The 15,903-nt window shown below is 44.9% G+C and overlaps 1 protein-coding gene across 6 annotated transcripts in view; it reads right to left on the minus strand.

Annotated features, from left to right (window-relative positions):
- Positions 1–528: 528 nt before the first annotated feature.
- Positions 529–15,903, minus strand: part of PLEK (pleckstrin) — a 64,696-nt gene continuing 49,321 nt past the window's right edge. For 4 of the 6 annotated variants that reach the window (XM_067007491.1, XM_067007489.1, XM_067007490.1 and 1 more), the window contains 7 exons: positions 15,496–15,677; positions 13,561–13,652; positions 12,225–12,409; positions 10,449–10,553; positions 5,266–5,349; positions 4,354–4,423; positions 529–2,811 (listed from right to left, as the gene is read on the minus strand). In XM_067007491.1, the coding sequence (XP_066863592.1) occupies positions 2,675–2,811; positions 4,354–4,423; positions 5,266–5,349; positions 10,449–10,553; positions 12,225–12,409; positions 13,561–13,652; positions 15,496–15,677 (855 nt within the window). In that variant the 3' untranslated portion in view covers positions 529–2,674. The remainder of the gene's footprint in view (positions 2,812–4,353; positions 4,424–5,265; positions 5,350–10,448; positions 10,554–12,224; positions 12,410–13,560; positions 13,653–15,495; positions 15,678–15,903) is intronic. The other 2 variants (XM_067007493.1, XM_067007492.1) reach the window with 1 other exon arrangement.

The following is a 15,903-nucleotide window of genomic DNA, read 5'->3' on the forward strand; positions in this document are numbered from 1 at the left end:
AATTCTCCGCAGACCACAATATACAAATGCAGATTGTACAATGCAAATCCCAAGAGGTGACAATCACCTAGACTACAGTCTAGTGACTCACGCCCCCGGGAGTTAAGCAGTGCATACCCTGCACAACCATACTTTGCAACATTTCAGTGGGAAACTTCTTTTCCTCTAATGTAAATCATTTTCTGCATTCTTAAAAATAATGGTCATTTATAGACTCTTTTGCTTGCCTAAACATTATAATCAAGGTCTCATAAATTTAAAATTACTGATAAAGGCTTAGGTACTAGGAAGATATACTGTCCGTATATCTTCCTTTTCCCTAAGCCTTATCTTTATTTTCCCCATGTTTTATTTTCCCTATAATCTTGCTCCCTAGAATACACTAACTTTGTTTTTAAAAAAATTGCAAAGTCATTGGGATGATTTGAGAGATGACAGATGGTGTTATCCTCAGTAAGGGAAAGTAGGTGGTAAAAAAGGAGAGTCACGAATGTCAGGCAAAACATCAGAGTCATGGTACCAAGAAGATGCTAAACATGATAACATTTATTTCAAAACTCAAAACTGATTCCATATTAATAAATACTTTTAACACTGAATATAGAAAAACTACCAAGCATGTTCTAATACAGTGTACTAAAGAATCAGAGAAAAGGTAGTCTTTCATCTCTCGGCCATTGAGAAAACAATCTGGAGGTAGGAATAGCTTCAAGGATATTGTAAAGAATTGGGGGAGGGAAAGAGAGGAGTTGATAAAACCAGGAAGAATTTTCTTCTCTCCTTTCCTTACTAGGGCCTTAAAATTAAAAATCTGAAGTTGGAAAATACACCTGCACAACATACCAGATTTCCTCCACAATTTTGGTTTAGAATCACTAGTTGGTGGACGGGGTCAAAAATTGGAAACAGGTACCCAATTTGAACCTAGGTCAGATCCCGCTGGGCTGATGATGGGTCTGCGAGGCCCCTCAGAGGCCGAGCAGGAGACCGGACAGCTTGTCCTTAAAGCATATGCTTTAAGGCACAACCACAGTATCTTTAACTCAAGAATTGAAGGCACGGCACAACGTGACGGCCAACTCCAGGTGCTGTCTAGATATAAGTCCTTTCTGAGCTGTCTTTGTGTAAACTCATCATCCAATCAGCTGGCCTGTGATCCAGCCCCTCCACCCTCTGGAGCTGGGGGGACACTTCAGGCGGGCAGCTGTCCAGCCCCTTCACCCATGGAGAGACCCCATAAAGAAAACCCTTCTGGCCATTTTTTTTCTGTAAACACTCAAATGAAGCAGAATCTTGCAGATTTGGAGTTCCCGCTCCTAATTAGAAAAAATGGTAGAGAAATGCTCTGGAAAGGGACAAAGATAGCCCCGAGTCAGATCAGTCTCCAGTGCGAGTGGAACACGCCTGCTTTGGGCAGCTTCAGGACGTGTAGAGGACCCTGGGCTACTCCTGGTTTCCTCGGGTCTTTTTCTCAGAAGACATAACTTTCCAGGCTGTCGTCACAAGGCTTCAAGCTAAAAGCCACCACTGCGGCGCTGGCTGGCTCTCAGGAAGTTTCTGGGTAGGGCAAGGAAGGAAGAGGGTTCTGCTTGACCGTGATATATGATCTTGTGGCCAAGAGCAAGGAAAGGCAGCAAAAGGGAAAAAAAGAGGTTTGTACCTAGTGCTCTTAGTACAGATGGGCAACAGTTTTAAAGGGTGTGGAGCGCGCCATGCCTGTTAAGGGTATTCGGCCTGGAGAAAAATGACCAATTGAGCACAGGCTCCCAAAATAGAGGCAGGCATTCATGCATGCCTCAGTAAGGTTGAGCCAACGCTCTTGGGACTTCTCCACCCACGTTTTTCCCGAGGTGATCAGTGCATGACAGGTGCAGGTGAAGCCCATTCTGGACATTTTGCTAATGTTTATCACAAGGTCAAGAACAACATGCCCAGTCATAATAGAAACTTTGGGTACAAACAGAGACGGTAAAAATATTGTTATCAAAAAGTTAGCAGGATGAAGGACAGACTGTTCCCACGAGAAAGAAACTAACCTAATCTTAAACAGAACCTAGTGTGCTTTAACTCCCTGAACTCCCTGGATCTGCATTTTATAAAAGCTGTGCATATAAACAATAAAATTGACACTTGTTTACAATGGCTCCTGGTGTCCCTCCCGTCCTCACTCTTTCCTCTTAAACTTTTTCCTCATCCCCTTGCCGCCTAAATTCGAGCCCTCGGTCGTGCTGACAAAAGGGAAGAGTTGTTTCAGGTTCTGAAGGCCAAGACTTGGTCACAGAGGGACTCCACAGCTGCACTGCCATGGGTATTAGAATCGCGGGGCTTTTGAAGCTAGGGAGGACCTCAGGGCTCTCCTAGTTCAATTCCTTCATTTTCCAGAGGAGGAACCTGAGGCCTGGAGAGGGTAAGCAACGTGCCCAGGCCACACAGCTTGTCAATCTGCCTGGGGGACACAGGGAGTGGTGGCAGAGAGGCTTCAGTGAGCAATGCGGTCGGTGTAGGCGAACATCACGCAGCACGTGGTTAGTTACATTCAGGACCCCCGAAGATGACAATGTCCCACCCCTGGGCCCTTTCTCGTTGATCTGTCGCAGAAGTGGCCAGGTCCTGGACCGAGCTTATCCATGAGGTTCCCTCGGGAAGCAGGGTGGTGCAGGTCGCCGGTGTGTCCTCACTTCCCTGTCCGGAAGGCCACCTGGATGGCTTTGATCCACTCGGTACGCTCCTTTGGGGTGGCTGCTTGCAAGAAATAGTGAACTTCATCAGCCGTGATGATCTCAAAGAGGTTCTCTTCTTCACTCTTCTTGCCTGGTGAGAGAGAAAGTGACAGTAGGCATGGGCACCAGAAAGGCCACCTAGTTTACCCTCCTTCTGCAAGCAATGAAATCCCCACTTTTCAAGCGTTCCAAGAAAAGTAAGTATGTGATTTGCAAACTTACTGTCACTGTATGATCATACATATTTATTATATGATTATATATATAGTGCTTATATATACAGGTGTGTAGTATGATTTTGTGCGTGTGTGTGTATGTGTGTTTAAGAAGTAAAACACATGGTTTCCCTGGTGGTGCAGTGGTTGAGAGTTCGCCTGCCGATGCAGGGGACACGGGTTCGTGCCCCGGTCTGGGAAGATCCCACATGCCGTGGAGCGGCTGGGCCCGTGAGCCATGGCCGCTGAGCCTGCGCGTCTGGAGCCTGTGCTCCGCAACGGGAGAGGCCACAACAGTGAGAGGCCCGCGTACCGCAAAAAAAAAAAAAAAAAAAAAAAGTAAAACACCCAAGGAGAAACATTTTACAGTTTACAAGCAAACTAAATTTCTCACTTTTGCACACAGTGTTGAATGAGTAACCCTGTAATAGTGTCCAGTGAGTATCTTTCCTCCACTCACAATATAAACCAAGAGCTGACCTCAATATATTTTTTTAAAACATCAGAAAAACCCCAGATTCACCACCAGTGCCATCAGTATAGCCTGAACTGGTTTCTATCAAGGGCTAAGTGAGACTCTTTGCTGAAAGATCGGAAGGCAGCAAACTTTCCAGTACTGTGACAAGACTTAAAACACATCCATCTCAGATCAAAAAGCAGCATGCTCTCCATCCCAACACTAAGAGTGGCAGATCCAGGAATAGTAAAAATCTCGGCTTTTGCAGCTGCAGTGTTTTCCTGTCAGCCTCTATAATCTCATAAACCCAACATGACAAGGAAAAACCAGGGTCTGGATGTCTGAACCGCGTCTTCCCACTGACACCACTCATTCCTACACCTGAGGAGACACAGTCATTTCATCACCAAATCATAAACTTGTGATCAGGACCCAAGGGTCATCTGGTGCAACTCCATCGTTCTCAGAGGAGACGGGAGAGCCCAGATTAGTTAGGCAACGTACCCAAAGCTGTGCCTCTAACTAACTAGCCTAGACCTAACTATAACCCAGGAGCACTTCCTGCTTCCCACACTGCCTCGCGGCACAAACGTTCCTTTTGTTGTGGGATATTTCCTGGTCTGTAAAAGGTCCCCTTTAAGGAATGTCATGGCTCAGTCTCAGGCATCAGGAGGTAACAAGTGTCTCCACCTAAGCCGGTTCTGAGGTGATGGATTTTTCTCAGCATTGCACTAGGATTTATTCAAGGCAGCCACAAAACCACTCCAAGTCCCCGAAGCCCAGACAGCCAGGGCAGCAGTTGGGAGAGAATAGCTTTGGGTCTTTCTAAAGTTTTCAGACAGTAAATTCATTCATGCCTGAGTGAGGGAGTGAAGGAGTGATTGCTGTTGACTCAGGGTGTCCCGGTGTGGGAAGGGAGCCTGGGTAGACACACCTCTCTCCCACAGAAATTCATTCTTACCATCTGGGTTGCTCTCCACTGAGGTCACCACACAACCTCTCAGGCAAATCGCTCCCAAGGGATCTTCCCCCTAAAGGAGAGAGGAGTCCTTCATTATGTTTCCAAAGTAAAATGCATGGGTATACTTTATCCTGTTGGAGCAAAAGCCACACAGACTCACTGTGGTGTAGATAAGAGCAGAAAGAGATGAAAGAGAACCCCTTCTGGATCCTCCATCCCTCACTTCACACAGAGGGGAAGTGTGGGAGCTGGAAGAGGAGACCCAAGTCAATCTGAGCTTCACATCCGGAGGAAAGGGGCAGGCAGAGGAGGCAGTGAGGCTGAATCATCATGTCCCATGAGAGAAGGACCACACGTTTCCAGAGCCCTTTGGCCCCAGGCAACAGACATAGTAGTATAACCTTCACAGGAGGGAACCCAAGAGCCCTGCACTGCAAGCAGAGGCTGAGGTCCCAACCCAGATAGACATGGCTCATTTTATTGAGGAAAAAACCCTCTTCTGAATAATCAACAGCCCAAATGGCTGGACTCAAACAATGTTCTCACTGAAGTAGGCGTAGAAGAGGAATTATCACTTTTTTGTGTATTAAGCCAAGAGCAGTGTTGGATTGGTTGAGTTCCTCTGAAAATATCAGATTGGCGCAAACAAAGAAGATTATGTTGAGTTGACCAAATACATGACCATATAGTGATATTTTCTTCCATCCCTGTGATTCTGCTGGACTCAAAGCCTAAGATCTCAGATCTTTGCAATAAGAAGGGGTAGGAAAAGGTAGAGGAGGGTGAGGATAAAGAAGAGGGATTGTGAAGAAGAAAGGAGCTTCAATAGAGCAGAAAGGGGACTGGGAAGCCCAGTGAATAGAAGCAGCAGAGGCTTCTAGTGGGATGGGTTTATCGAGCACAGCCTCTCACCCCAGCAGGGTCATAGTAGTGCAGATACGCAGGGTCTTCTCTCAGAATGAACTTCCTCACTTTCCAGTTCTTCCGCCTATGCCCCTGTATCCAGGATCAACACAGAAAAAGAAAGGATGAGTTCTTTGCATCACTCGGTACACCTAGTACCTATGTGATAAGTCTTGTTGAGTTGAAATAAGAAAAAAGTAAAGATGAAATCCTAACTCCAGGAGAAACCAGGCCACAACCCGGACCTTTGTCAGAGAGATAGCAGTAGATAGATGTTATTAAATCATGGATTAAGTTATTTCTAAGATTGTCTTACAGCTTTAGCATTATATAAGACAGTATTATGTACAACGTACTGTGTTAGGTAATGGGGGGCTATCAAGAGATTTAAGACATGGCCCTGTTCTTCAAAGAGTTTATAACCTATGTGGAAATATAAAATAGCAAATGTCCAAATCAAATAACATGTACAGGTAATGAGTTTCAAAGGATTTTTAAAATATTTATTGTTTATTATTTGGAAACTTAATTTGGGTGTTTCTTTTTGTTTTTTGGGTTTTTTTAAATTTTTACTGAAATACAGTTGATTTACAATGTTGCATTAGTTTCAGGTGTACAGCAAATTGATTCAGTTATAGACACACACGTATATATATTCTTTTTTAGATTCTTTTCCATTATAGTTTATCACAAGATATTGAGTATAGGGCTTCCCTGGTGGCGCAGTGGTTGAAAGTCCGCCTGCCGATGCAGGGGACGCGGGTTCGTGCCCCGGTCCGGGAAGATCCCACATGCCGCGGAGCGGCTGGGCCCGTGAGCCATGGCCCCTGAGCCTGCGCATCCGGAGCCTGTGCTCCGCAACGGGAGAGGCCACAACAGTGAGAGGCCCGCGTAACACACACACACACACACACACACACACAAAAGAAGCCCGGGGTAAGATAATATGGTAATAAGAAGATCATCAAGAAATGATTGCAACAATCCTGGCATAAAATTATTAGGGACTAACTATGGGTAGCAGCAATGGAAATTGGAAGCAATAGTGGTTGTGACAGACATGATGAAGAAGAATAGGACTTGGCCCTTCCCCATAGAATTAAACATTGACATTGTCTAGACTGTGGGTTCTGAGGCAGGATTTGTGTCTGTTTATCTTTGTTTCTCCCATGCCCAGCACCGTGCCCGGCACACGGGAGCCCCTTCATATCTGTTTGTAATTGCCTTGAATTACCCAGTTATTTCAATTAGCTGATAGCAGTTGTTTAAAATGTTATGTTAAACCTGATTCTATGATTTCCCACAGTAAATTCAAATGTCAACTCCAGAAGCTAAAATTTAGATTAGAAAATATATAGTTTCTATCTTGCCAATATGAAGAATATTGTATGCTATTTCTGAAGCACCACATGCCAGAGGCACATATACAAATTTTCCAAAATTTTTCACTGCCCTTGTATAGAAAGCAATGAAACGTTTGTGATTTGAGCAAACTGTGCCTCTTTCATAATGCCAGGTCAGAAGAGTTTAAAGAGAGCTTTCAAGAATGGGTCTAAGTTATTTGGCAGGGCGTCTGGTCAAAGAGCTCAGCTCCAAAGAACCTTTTACTTGCCTGAAGAAAGGAGCCAGAATGCTGTAGAGTCATATGGGAGAACAGAGAATATTTCTATCTGCAGTATCACATACAGAATGGCTTTTGTAAAGCATCAGTTTCTAGAATTCTTGTTATGAGTGCCTGCTCTTTGCCTTAGCTGGTGCTGCCCATAGGCTGAGGACACTAATGCTTCTGTCCCACATCGTTTCCTCCAGATCCATGGATACACAAGTCACGTTCTCTTATGCAATTACTGGGTGAATATCAAGTACTCACAAGTCAGTGGAAGAGCAAGATACAAGAGGGTGTGAAATCAGCCAACCCTGGCCGACCACCACATTGTCTTTAAGCCCTCACTGGCATCACAATGTGATGCACTGAAGAGTTATCTTTCATTGACTGAGCATTTCCTGGGGTATTTTAAGGAATGCATGCATGCCTGGGGTTTCCAAGAATTGTTGCTGCTCTGTCAGCGTCATCTATGCGCTGTGCCATTTTATACAAGGGACTTGAGCATCCACAGGTTTTGGTATCCGTGGCAGTCCTGGAACCAATCCCCTGTGGATACTGAAGAACGGCTGCGCTTATATTCGATTTAATTCACTCTAAATATATTTGTTGCCTATTACAGACCAAGAAAGATGCTGAACTCTGTAGCAGATACAAGAAAAACACATATAACACAAAGAATCTCCTCATCAAAGAATCTACACGTGGTTGAGAAACTAGATATTTTATTCACTGTCGTCACAGAATGAATTATATGAAAAGGATTATATTGAATATAATCCAAAATCATTCATCCTCAAACTTGCTCGGCCCCCAGGTAGAATTATTTCCTCCGGGATGAGAGAAGGAGGGGGGAAATGGGGGGGGATGGGATTGACCACCAGCTTGATGCAGCTACTTCCCACCTGTGAAGTATGGAGCATAGGTGTCCTTTTTCGAGATAAGCCTTCTACACAGGTAACCCTGGCTAACTCCCAACAGTAGACACAGGGTGGTTTAGTTATGTGGTACTTAAAGAGAAGATTTTCAAAAATTTCTCAGGTGATTCTGCTATGAACCAGGGTTGTAAACCACCAGGCAAGAGATTGGAAACATTAAAGGAGGCTGTCAATTCAAGTAGAAGAGGTTTTTCTTCCCTCTACCTCCCCCCCAAATTAGAGGGGAGAATATTGAAAAAGAACACAATTCCTGAATGCACAAAGATTTCTGTTTTCTTCATGTTAAAAGGAGGTTTCTGACTATTTAAACAGTGGTACTTTGATAATAGGATAAATTAACTTTTAAGAAAAAGGTGGTTCTTCACATTGGCCACGCATCAGACTCTCTTGGGGACCTATAACATCCAGAGATTCTGATTTAATTGGCCTGGGGTGCAATTTTAACAGATCCCTGGAGGATTCAAATGTGTACCAACTGGGCAATCTAAAGGCTAACTTGCACCTACCAATGGCCATGTAAAGAAGGCGAGGGAAAACAGGGAAGTAAGCCTACTTCCAGTACCATTACCTTCAACACTCACTCGCACCATTACCCTCAGCCGACTTTTGGCCATCCAGTATCTCCATTGGGCCCTTTGCCTGGACATGACTCCAGTCCAGCCGGGACTTTGTCTACCTCTTATCAACCTTCATGTTCAGTTTCCTCAGGACTCCACTCTAAAGTAAGGCTTGTCAGATCAACTAACTCAAGAAAAGTCCTTCATGGCTGATAACAATATAAAATTATAGAAGACATCAACAAAAAGGAAACAGTGAAATTCCCCCCCAAGTGATTCCTACTTTAACAGCCACCTTTCAGCACCTGTAATCAAAGAGCCAGATAACATAGGAACGTTTATCAGAACAAATGAGAAAGCAGGTGATGGACAAGCTCTGCCTATGGGCAACTGCCAGATCCTTCCCTGTATAAGGCTGGCCCTGCTCCTACGCTCGTCTTTTAATCTAGTCAGTGAGTACCCTGTCATAAAAGTCATTAGAATAGTCCAGAATTCTTTCACAACCATGGCTGTATTATTCCTTAGGACCTTGTTCTCTCAAAACCTGATGTGAAGGTAAGTTTTCCACACTAATGCCCTACTTTCCCTAGTGAAACTCAAAATTAACGCTCTCCTTTTTAAGTATAAATATACACTCAACTTTGGTTCTTCTCTCTTCACCCTGGAAGTTCAGGGTCCCATTATAAGTCAAATCTCTCAGTCCCACAGGACCTGTAGACAATGCAGGGAAACCTCCTTACAGCAACCAGATTCTCTCTGTTACGTACTGAGAAATGCCTTTAAGACAGCTCACGGCACAGCCGCGAGGGCAAGACCTTGGCCTTAAAAAATGTCATGAAGAGATTCGTGGTAGGACGGGAATAAAACATAGACTTACTCGAGCATGGACTTGAGGATATGGGGAGGGGGAAGGGTGGGTTATGACGAAGTGAGAGAGTGGCAGGGACATATATACACTATCAAATGTAAATTAGATAGCTAGTGGGAAGCTGCTGCATAGCACAGGGAGATCAGCTCGGTGCTTTGTGACCACCTAGAGGGGTGGGATAGGGAGGGTGGGAGAGAGGGTGATGCAAGAGGGAAGAGATATGGGAACATATGTATATGTATAACTGATTCAGTTTGTTGTAAAGGAAAAACTAACACACTATTGTAAAACAATTATACTCCAATAAAGATGTTAAAAAAAAAAAAAAAAAAAAGCAGCTTTGGCTTCTCGACAACATATGCTAGCCTCAGTTGTTTCACCCTGAATATTCACATATTATCCTGTAGAGGTGCTGGCCCTGACTTCCTCACTCAGCCCCAGCCCCTGTGTTCTCTTACCTCTTGGCATCCTGTGCCTTGGCACCTGGTAACTAACCAGAGCTCTTCAGCTCACCCCAGCCCCTGCCTTCCAGACTGACAGTGGGGTAATTACTGAGTCTATGCCCTCTGGCCAGATTTGACCTTTGTTTGCTGCTGCCCTTGCAGAGCTGGTCTGGATTTGGCCTCACCATGACCTGCCCACAGTCTGAAATGGTACTTCCTTGCTCTCAGTGGTTTATGATATTCCTCTTCTGGGTATGGCCTGTTCCTATTTCCTGGTTACTTTGCAGGGAGGAGGGATAGGCCAATGGAAGTACTTTCACTATCAAACATCCCTGTCTTTTGAAGGCATCTCTTAGCCAGCTGATATCCTCCAACTGATGAAAGGGTCAGCATTTTCTTGAAACATTGATAGAAGAAGAATTTCCCTATTTTATTTATTTATTTTTAATTTTTTTGGCTGCACCACACAGCATGTGCGATCTTAGTTCCCCAACCAGGGATCAAACCCACACCCCCTGCAGTGGAAGCGTGGAGTCTTAACCACTGGACTGCCAGGGACGTCCCGAATTTCCCTATTTTAAGGTGCTTCTCCCCTGCCTGCCTCAGTCCTCCTGACCTAATGCCACTTTGATCATCTACTTAACTATCTGTCTATCTTTCACTAGGTGGGTGTCATTTTCTAATTGACTATTGACCAAACAAACAAAATAACATTTGGTGATTTAGAATACAAAGGACTTGGTAAGGGAGAAAGGTTAGGATGGAATAGTAGTGACCACTCACCTGCTTCAGTAAACATCCCTGCTTGATAATGACCCCTCTGAATTCTTCTTTCAGAATCACATCATCATCACTGGAATTCTCTTCACAGAAGAACCCACTGTCTGGCTATTGGGGAACCAAAGAGCAAGTTTATTTTCCCAGTCTTAGGCATATTGCTACTTATACCATCTCCATCTCCCTCTCCCCTCCAGCCACTCCTTCCCCCTGTGGTTTATTGGTTTATTCCAACCTGAACTTTAAAGTTTCTGGGGGCTTTTGGGGTTTTTTTTTTTTTTTTTTTTGGCCTTGCAGTGTGGCATGTGGGATCTTAGTTCCCTGATCAGGGATTGAACCCGCCTCCCCTGCAGTGGAAGCTTAGAGTCTTAATCACTAGACCGCCAGGGAAGTCCCATCTAGATGCTTATTTCTTGTTGCTAGCTACTCTCTTGTCTCTGCTCAAGTGTGGTTTTATCAATATCCTTTCATTTTCTTGGGTTCCCCAAGCTATATTGGAAGTCTAGCTCAGCACATCTTTTTTCAAAGCCTTTCTTCTCTTGGGAGCTTATGGCCAAATCCCTGAAAGCAGAGTTGGCTAGTTTATAAGGCACTGTGCACACAACACAATCTCCATAATGCCCTCTGTCGCTCAGCTCCTCCACTTTGAGAAGACCAAGAGCATGTGTCCAGCCACATCCTCTGAGGTCGGGAAGGAACTGGGCCTTGCTCAGCTATAAGACAGCAGTGAATCACACAGAGGAAGAGGAGCCACTGTGCTGGGTATTTTTAGAGTCCCACATTTAAATGGCTATAAACAACCAGATCAAAATGCTAAAAAAAGAAAAAATTCTGACAGGGGAACTTCCCCAAAGTGAAATGAAACTCTCTCTGTGACATTCACTTCATTTTTATAAGCAGCTTCCTTACTTTTGTGCCCTGACCCCAAATGGAAACAAAATTGCCAAAATCCCCCTAGAAATCCACTTTGCCAGATTTGTCATGTAACCCAAGCTTAAGTCCATACTGTACAATGCAATGTTTCCCAATCTGTGGTAAGCATGCCACCGGGGATACTCATGGTGCAGGAGGAAGGCACCCGGATGAACACATTTTGTACTGAGTCACATATTTTAATGTTGATTTGGAAATATAAAACTGGCCATTGTGATTTTACACATCTCCCTCTAGAAAGGAAGCTCCCAGAGGGCCATAATTTTTGCCTGTTATTTTTCTTTCCACTACTGTGTCTCCTTTGTCTAGGTGGGTGCCTGTCATGTACTTGGGCCTAATAAGTTTTTATAAAAGAATTCTTGCGTAGAATAAGAATAGATATAGCAAATTTTTTAAAGTAAATAAACAAAACTATTCAAGTGAACAATATTTCCCTTTAAAGAATCTCACTGGGGGCTTCCCTGGTGGTGCAGGCGCAGTGGTTGCGAGTCCGCCTGCCCATGCAGGGGACACGGCTTCGTACCCCGGTCTGGGAGGATCCCACGTGCCGTTGAGCGGCTGGGCCCTTGAGCCATGGCCGCTGAGCCTGCGCGTCGGGAGCCTGTGCTCCGCAACGGGAGAGGCCACGACAGCGAGAGGTCCGCGTACCGCAAAAAAAAAAAAAAGAATCTCGCTGGATGTGACAGGCATTGTGGAGGGGGACAGCTGTCAAGTCAGGGACGTGGACGTGGATCAACGCTGTAGGGCTGGGCTCTTTCTTTCGCGGCAGATATGAACTGAGACCAACCCAGAACCCGCCCAGAGCAGCCCCCAAGCCAGGAGGAGTAGATGGGGAGCTCTCTCACTCACAAAGTAGTAGAAGGCGTCGGGGTTGTCGAGGAAAGGGTTCTCAGCAGTTCCGTCCACCGCGGTTTTGGAGAGGTCTCCAGCAGGCTGCAGGTACCCTTCGTTGAGCAAGGAGGAGGCTATCACCAGGCCCTCCTGACGATTCCGAACAGATTTATTGGAAACGAGCCAGTCGATGACACAGTTACCTGGATGGGACCATCAGAGGGAATGTTAGCTCTCTTTACCAAAGAACGAGCCTCTGACAGTTGCCCCTGGAGAGCTCCGGATGACCTCTATACCTTTTTTTGTGAATTATCTGTTGATTGGACAGCCCTTCGGATTCCATCTGTTGTATCTTCTCAGTGTTTTCCTCTCTTGACCTCTATTGTCACCAGAAGTCAACCATGTCTGACATCTGACAACCTAGTCCCAAACTGTACTTCTCATTTTTTTTCCCCTAAGGAACCATCAGTCCTACCAGGCTGGTCATTTTCTTTCCCTGATGAATATTCTGGAAATCTCAGCCCCATAACTTTGTCCTCACCATCTGCTCAGCCTAACTATCTTCATCAGAATTCCTTCCCACAAATACTTGAAGAAATTCTACCCATCTTTCAGAGTAGAATTTAGGCACCACCTTCTATTTACCCCAACTACCCCTGAGTTCTTTCTCTTTTCTGAACACACAGAATTGATTTGTCTGTGCAGACAAGTGACTTCTTAATCATAATAGCTGCACTGAGAGCTTGCACCACTTAGTGTGTGTTCTAAACACATTATAGTTACAGCAAGCCTTAATGTAGGTGCACTACGATTATCCCCATTTGACAGACAAGGAAAGTGAAGCACAGAGAGGCTAAATTGTTTGCCTAAGGTTTTACAGCTCGTACGGTGAAGAGCTAGAATTTGAACCAAGGAAGTCTGGCTCCAAAGAACATGTTTTAAACCACTACACCACCTCCCTAAACCCATAATACATAATGCCTCACCCTGTACAGCCTCAGACATCCCAAATATTGCCACCTAAATCTTACATTGGGTATCTTGATTCCTGTTTATCACCGTATTCAACTCTGTGTCTATTTCAACATCCTGCCATTTATTGGAAAACAAAATATGACCCTTTGATTGATATAGCTGGAACTTCTGAGATTTTGATCTTGAATGACAAACTTTTGTTTCACCTTTCTTTCTCCTTCCATGCTGAGGAAGTTCGATGATCATGTCCACCAGCCTGCATTCCATGACCCCACTCCCCGCCCCCAAGCTCTACATCCGTCACCCACATGTGAGGCTGAGCGAGGCCTCCATACTGCCTGCCCCAGAAGCCCCACTTCAGACTCACAAAGCCTTTTACCTGTGAAGCAGTGATTGAAAATCTTCTTGTCCTTCTCTAGGTTCAGTTCTTTTACTCCTTTTTCAGTGTCTTTCATGGACAAATACAAGGCACTGCACAGATGAAAACACATGGATGAAGAGGAGCATTTCAGAATGGCCAGTCCTCTCTGGGATTCGCCGCTCAAAGGGGCTGCTCCTGAGTACAAGCTTCCCCCTCTCAAGGTGAACCCTGAGCCTAATCTCTCCAGTAGATCATAAGTAGATCATTAGAGGACAGAGTTCATAATTGCATAACTTTGTGGCCTGAGCAACATTCAGCAAAATGTACTGGGAAGGTAGTTAATGTCTCTTAATTTCACTAAACTCTGCTGGTTTAATTTTTAGTGTCTGAGATGGAGAGTTGCCCCCAGTTAGGTACCAAAGATTACAGGTTCTTGGGGCTCAATCCTCATGTCCCATTTCTTTGTGTCCTTCAAGAGACCGTCTGGTGTAGACATTTGTCTCCCAGAAAGTGAATGTCTTGACTAAGCCTATCCCTTTATCCTAAAAATTAGGAGATAAAGCAAAACAGTGAGACATTCTCATTTTTGTCCTTGAAGTAATAAACTAAAGATAGCCTTATCAAAGAAATTGCAAGCAACAAAACCCAAGGCCACTTTCATGTATCTCATGGCTCCAAGTAGCACAAGCATCATTCGCACTTAGTTCTGACAGCTGTGGCTAGAAATGTGGTCACTTGACCACCCCACCCAGCAGCTACAGCCAGACTAGGCAACTCCTGTTGGGTCTTTACCAAAAAGCTTTCTTGGTGAGAGAAGGTGCTCATTCTCTCTAAGCTCAATGCACAAATTTCATCAGACTCCTGTGACCTGCCGCGTCCTGCATTAGGCATGCAGAGGGCTTTTCTCAGTCCCCTCCTAAGGACTCCCGCCCTGCCATTTTGTAAACAGAATCCTGGTTGGCTGCTTTAAGTAGGCAATATGGAATTCTTCCTGGCAGGGCTCCTGTTACAGGATATGTTCCTCATAAAAGCAAAAACCAGCAAAAAGTAAAGAGGCTCCTAGAGAAAGGGGCTCATGTGATATCAACCTCTAGGCAACAACCATCACCTGCAATTCCAGACCAGTCAACATCAGAGGTCATTAAACTAGGCCAAGGCACAAATGGCTTCCTTCTAGGAGAGGTGTTCACCCTTGCTGAATGTGTGAACTTGAACTTGAAACCTTACCTACTAGGACACACAGCCCCTGCCTTTTCCTACCTACCTATAGATCCTGAAGCTTTCTTTTAAGAGTAACTTATTATGGCTACTTCATAAATACAATGATGCATCTCTCTCTCTATCTCTCTCTATCTCTCTTTCTCTCTCTCTCCATCCCCCATCTCTCTCTCTGCCAAGATTACCCAAAATGAGGGAATTTAAATTCCACTGCCTCCTCTCCTCAGCTGCTAGACCTTAGAGAAGCCACAATCACTCCTTCAGACCCAGGTAAACATCTTAGTACACCAAGTGCCAGTACTAAGGACCTGGAAGGGTGGATACAGCCTTCAGAGGTGACCAAAGCAGGCCTTGGAGCAGGATCTGTTGTGAGATTTCCTCAAGAAGCAGGGTGGGGGGAGAGAAGAGTGAAGGGAAGCAAACATAGAAAATCACCCTATGGAACAAAATGAGAGAGTGGCACGGACATATATACACTACCAAATGTAAAATAGCTAGCTAGTGGAAAGCAGCCGCATAGCACAGGGAGATCAGCTCGGTGCTTTGTGACCACCTAGAGGGGTGGGATAGGGAGGGTGGGAGGGAGGGAGATGCAAGAGGGAGGAGATATGGGAACACATGTATATGTATAACTGAGTCACTTTGTTATAAAGCAGAAACTAACACACCATTGTAAAGCAATTATACTCCAATAAAGATGTTAAAAAAATAATTTAAAATAAAAAAGAAAATCACCCTAAGTCAATGGTTTCTGGCAGTCGGATGGACCTCCTGGTAGATTTCCTGGCAAACTTCTGGCCTCCTTCAATGCATTTAATGGCCTTTTTGATGTCCCGAATCCAGGCATCTCTCTCCTCCAGGAAGGCTGCCTGGAAGAAGTGGTCCTGCTGTTTGGTCGTAGTGATCTTAAACACAAACTGAAATCAAAACACATCCCATTAGGAATGACTCCTTTCAAGGGGCTGAGGTCTCTTATGAAGCACAGCAGTTGAGCCAACCGTATTCTGGAAGTGCTTGGCCAAGAAACACCCAAATGCCCAGGGTAGAGGATGGGTGGTGGGGTGAGGGACTGGCCCAAGAAGCTCCAATCACATTGCAGGCTATGCATGGGCTCAAAGGTCAGCGCCTGACAAGGTATTCACT

This window comes from Kogia breviceps, chromosome 11, assembly GCF_026419965.1.
Source record: "Kogia breviceps isolate mKogBre1 chromosome 11, mKogBre1 haplotype 1, whole genome shotgun sequence".
Classification (NCBI taxonomy): Eukaryota; Metazoa; Chordata; class Mammalia; order Artiodactyla; family Physeteridae; genus Kogia; species Kogia breviceps.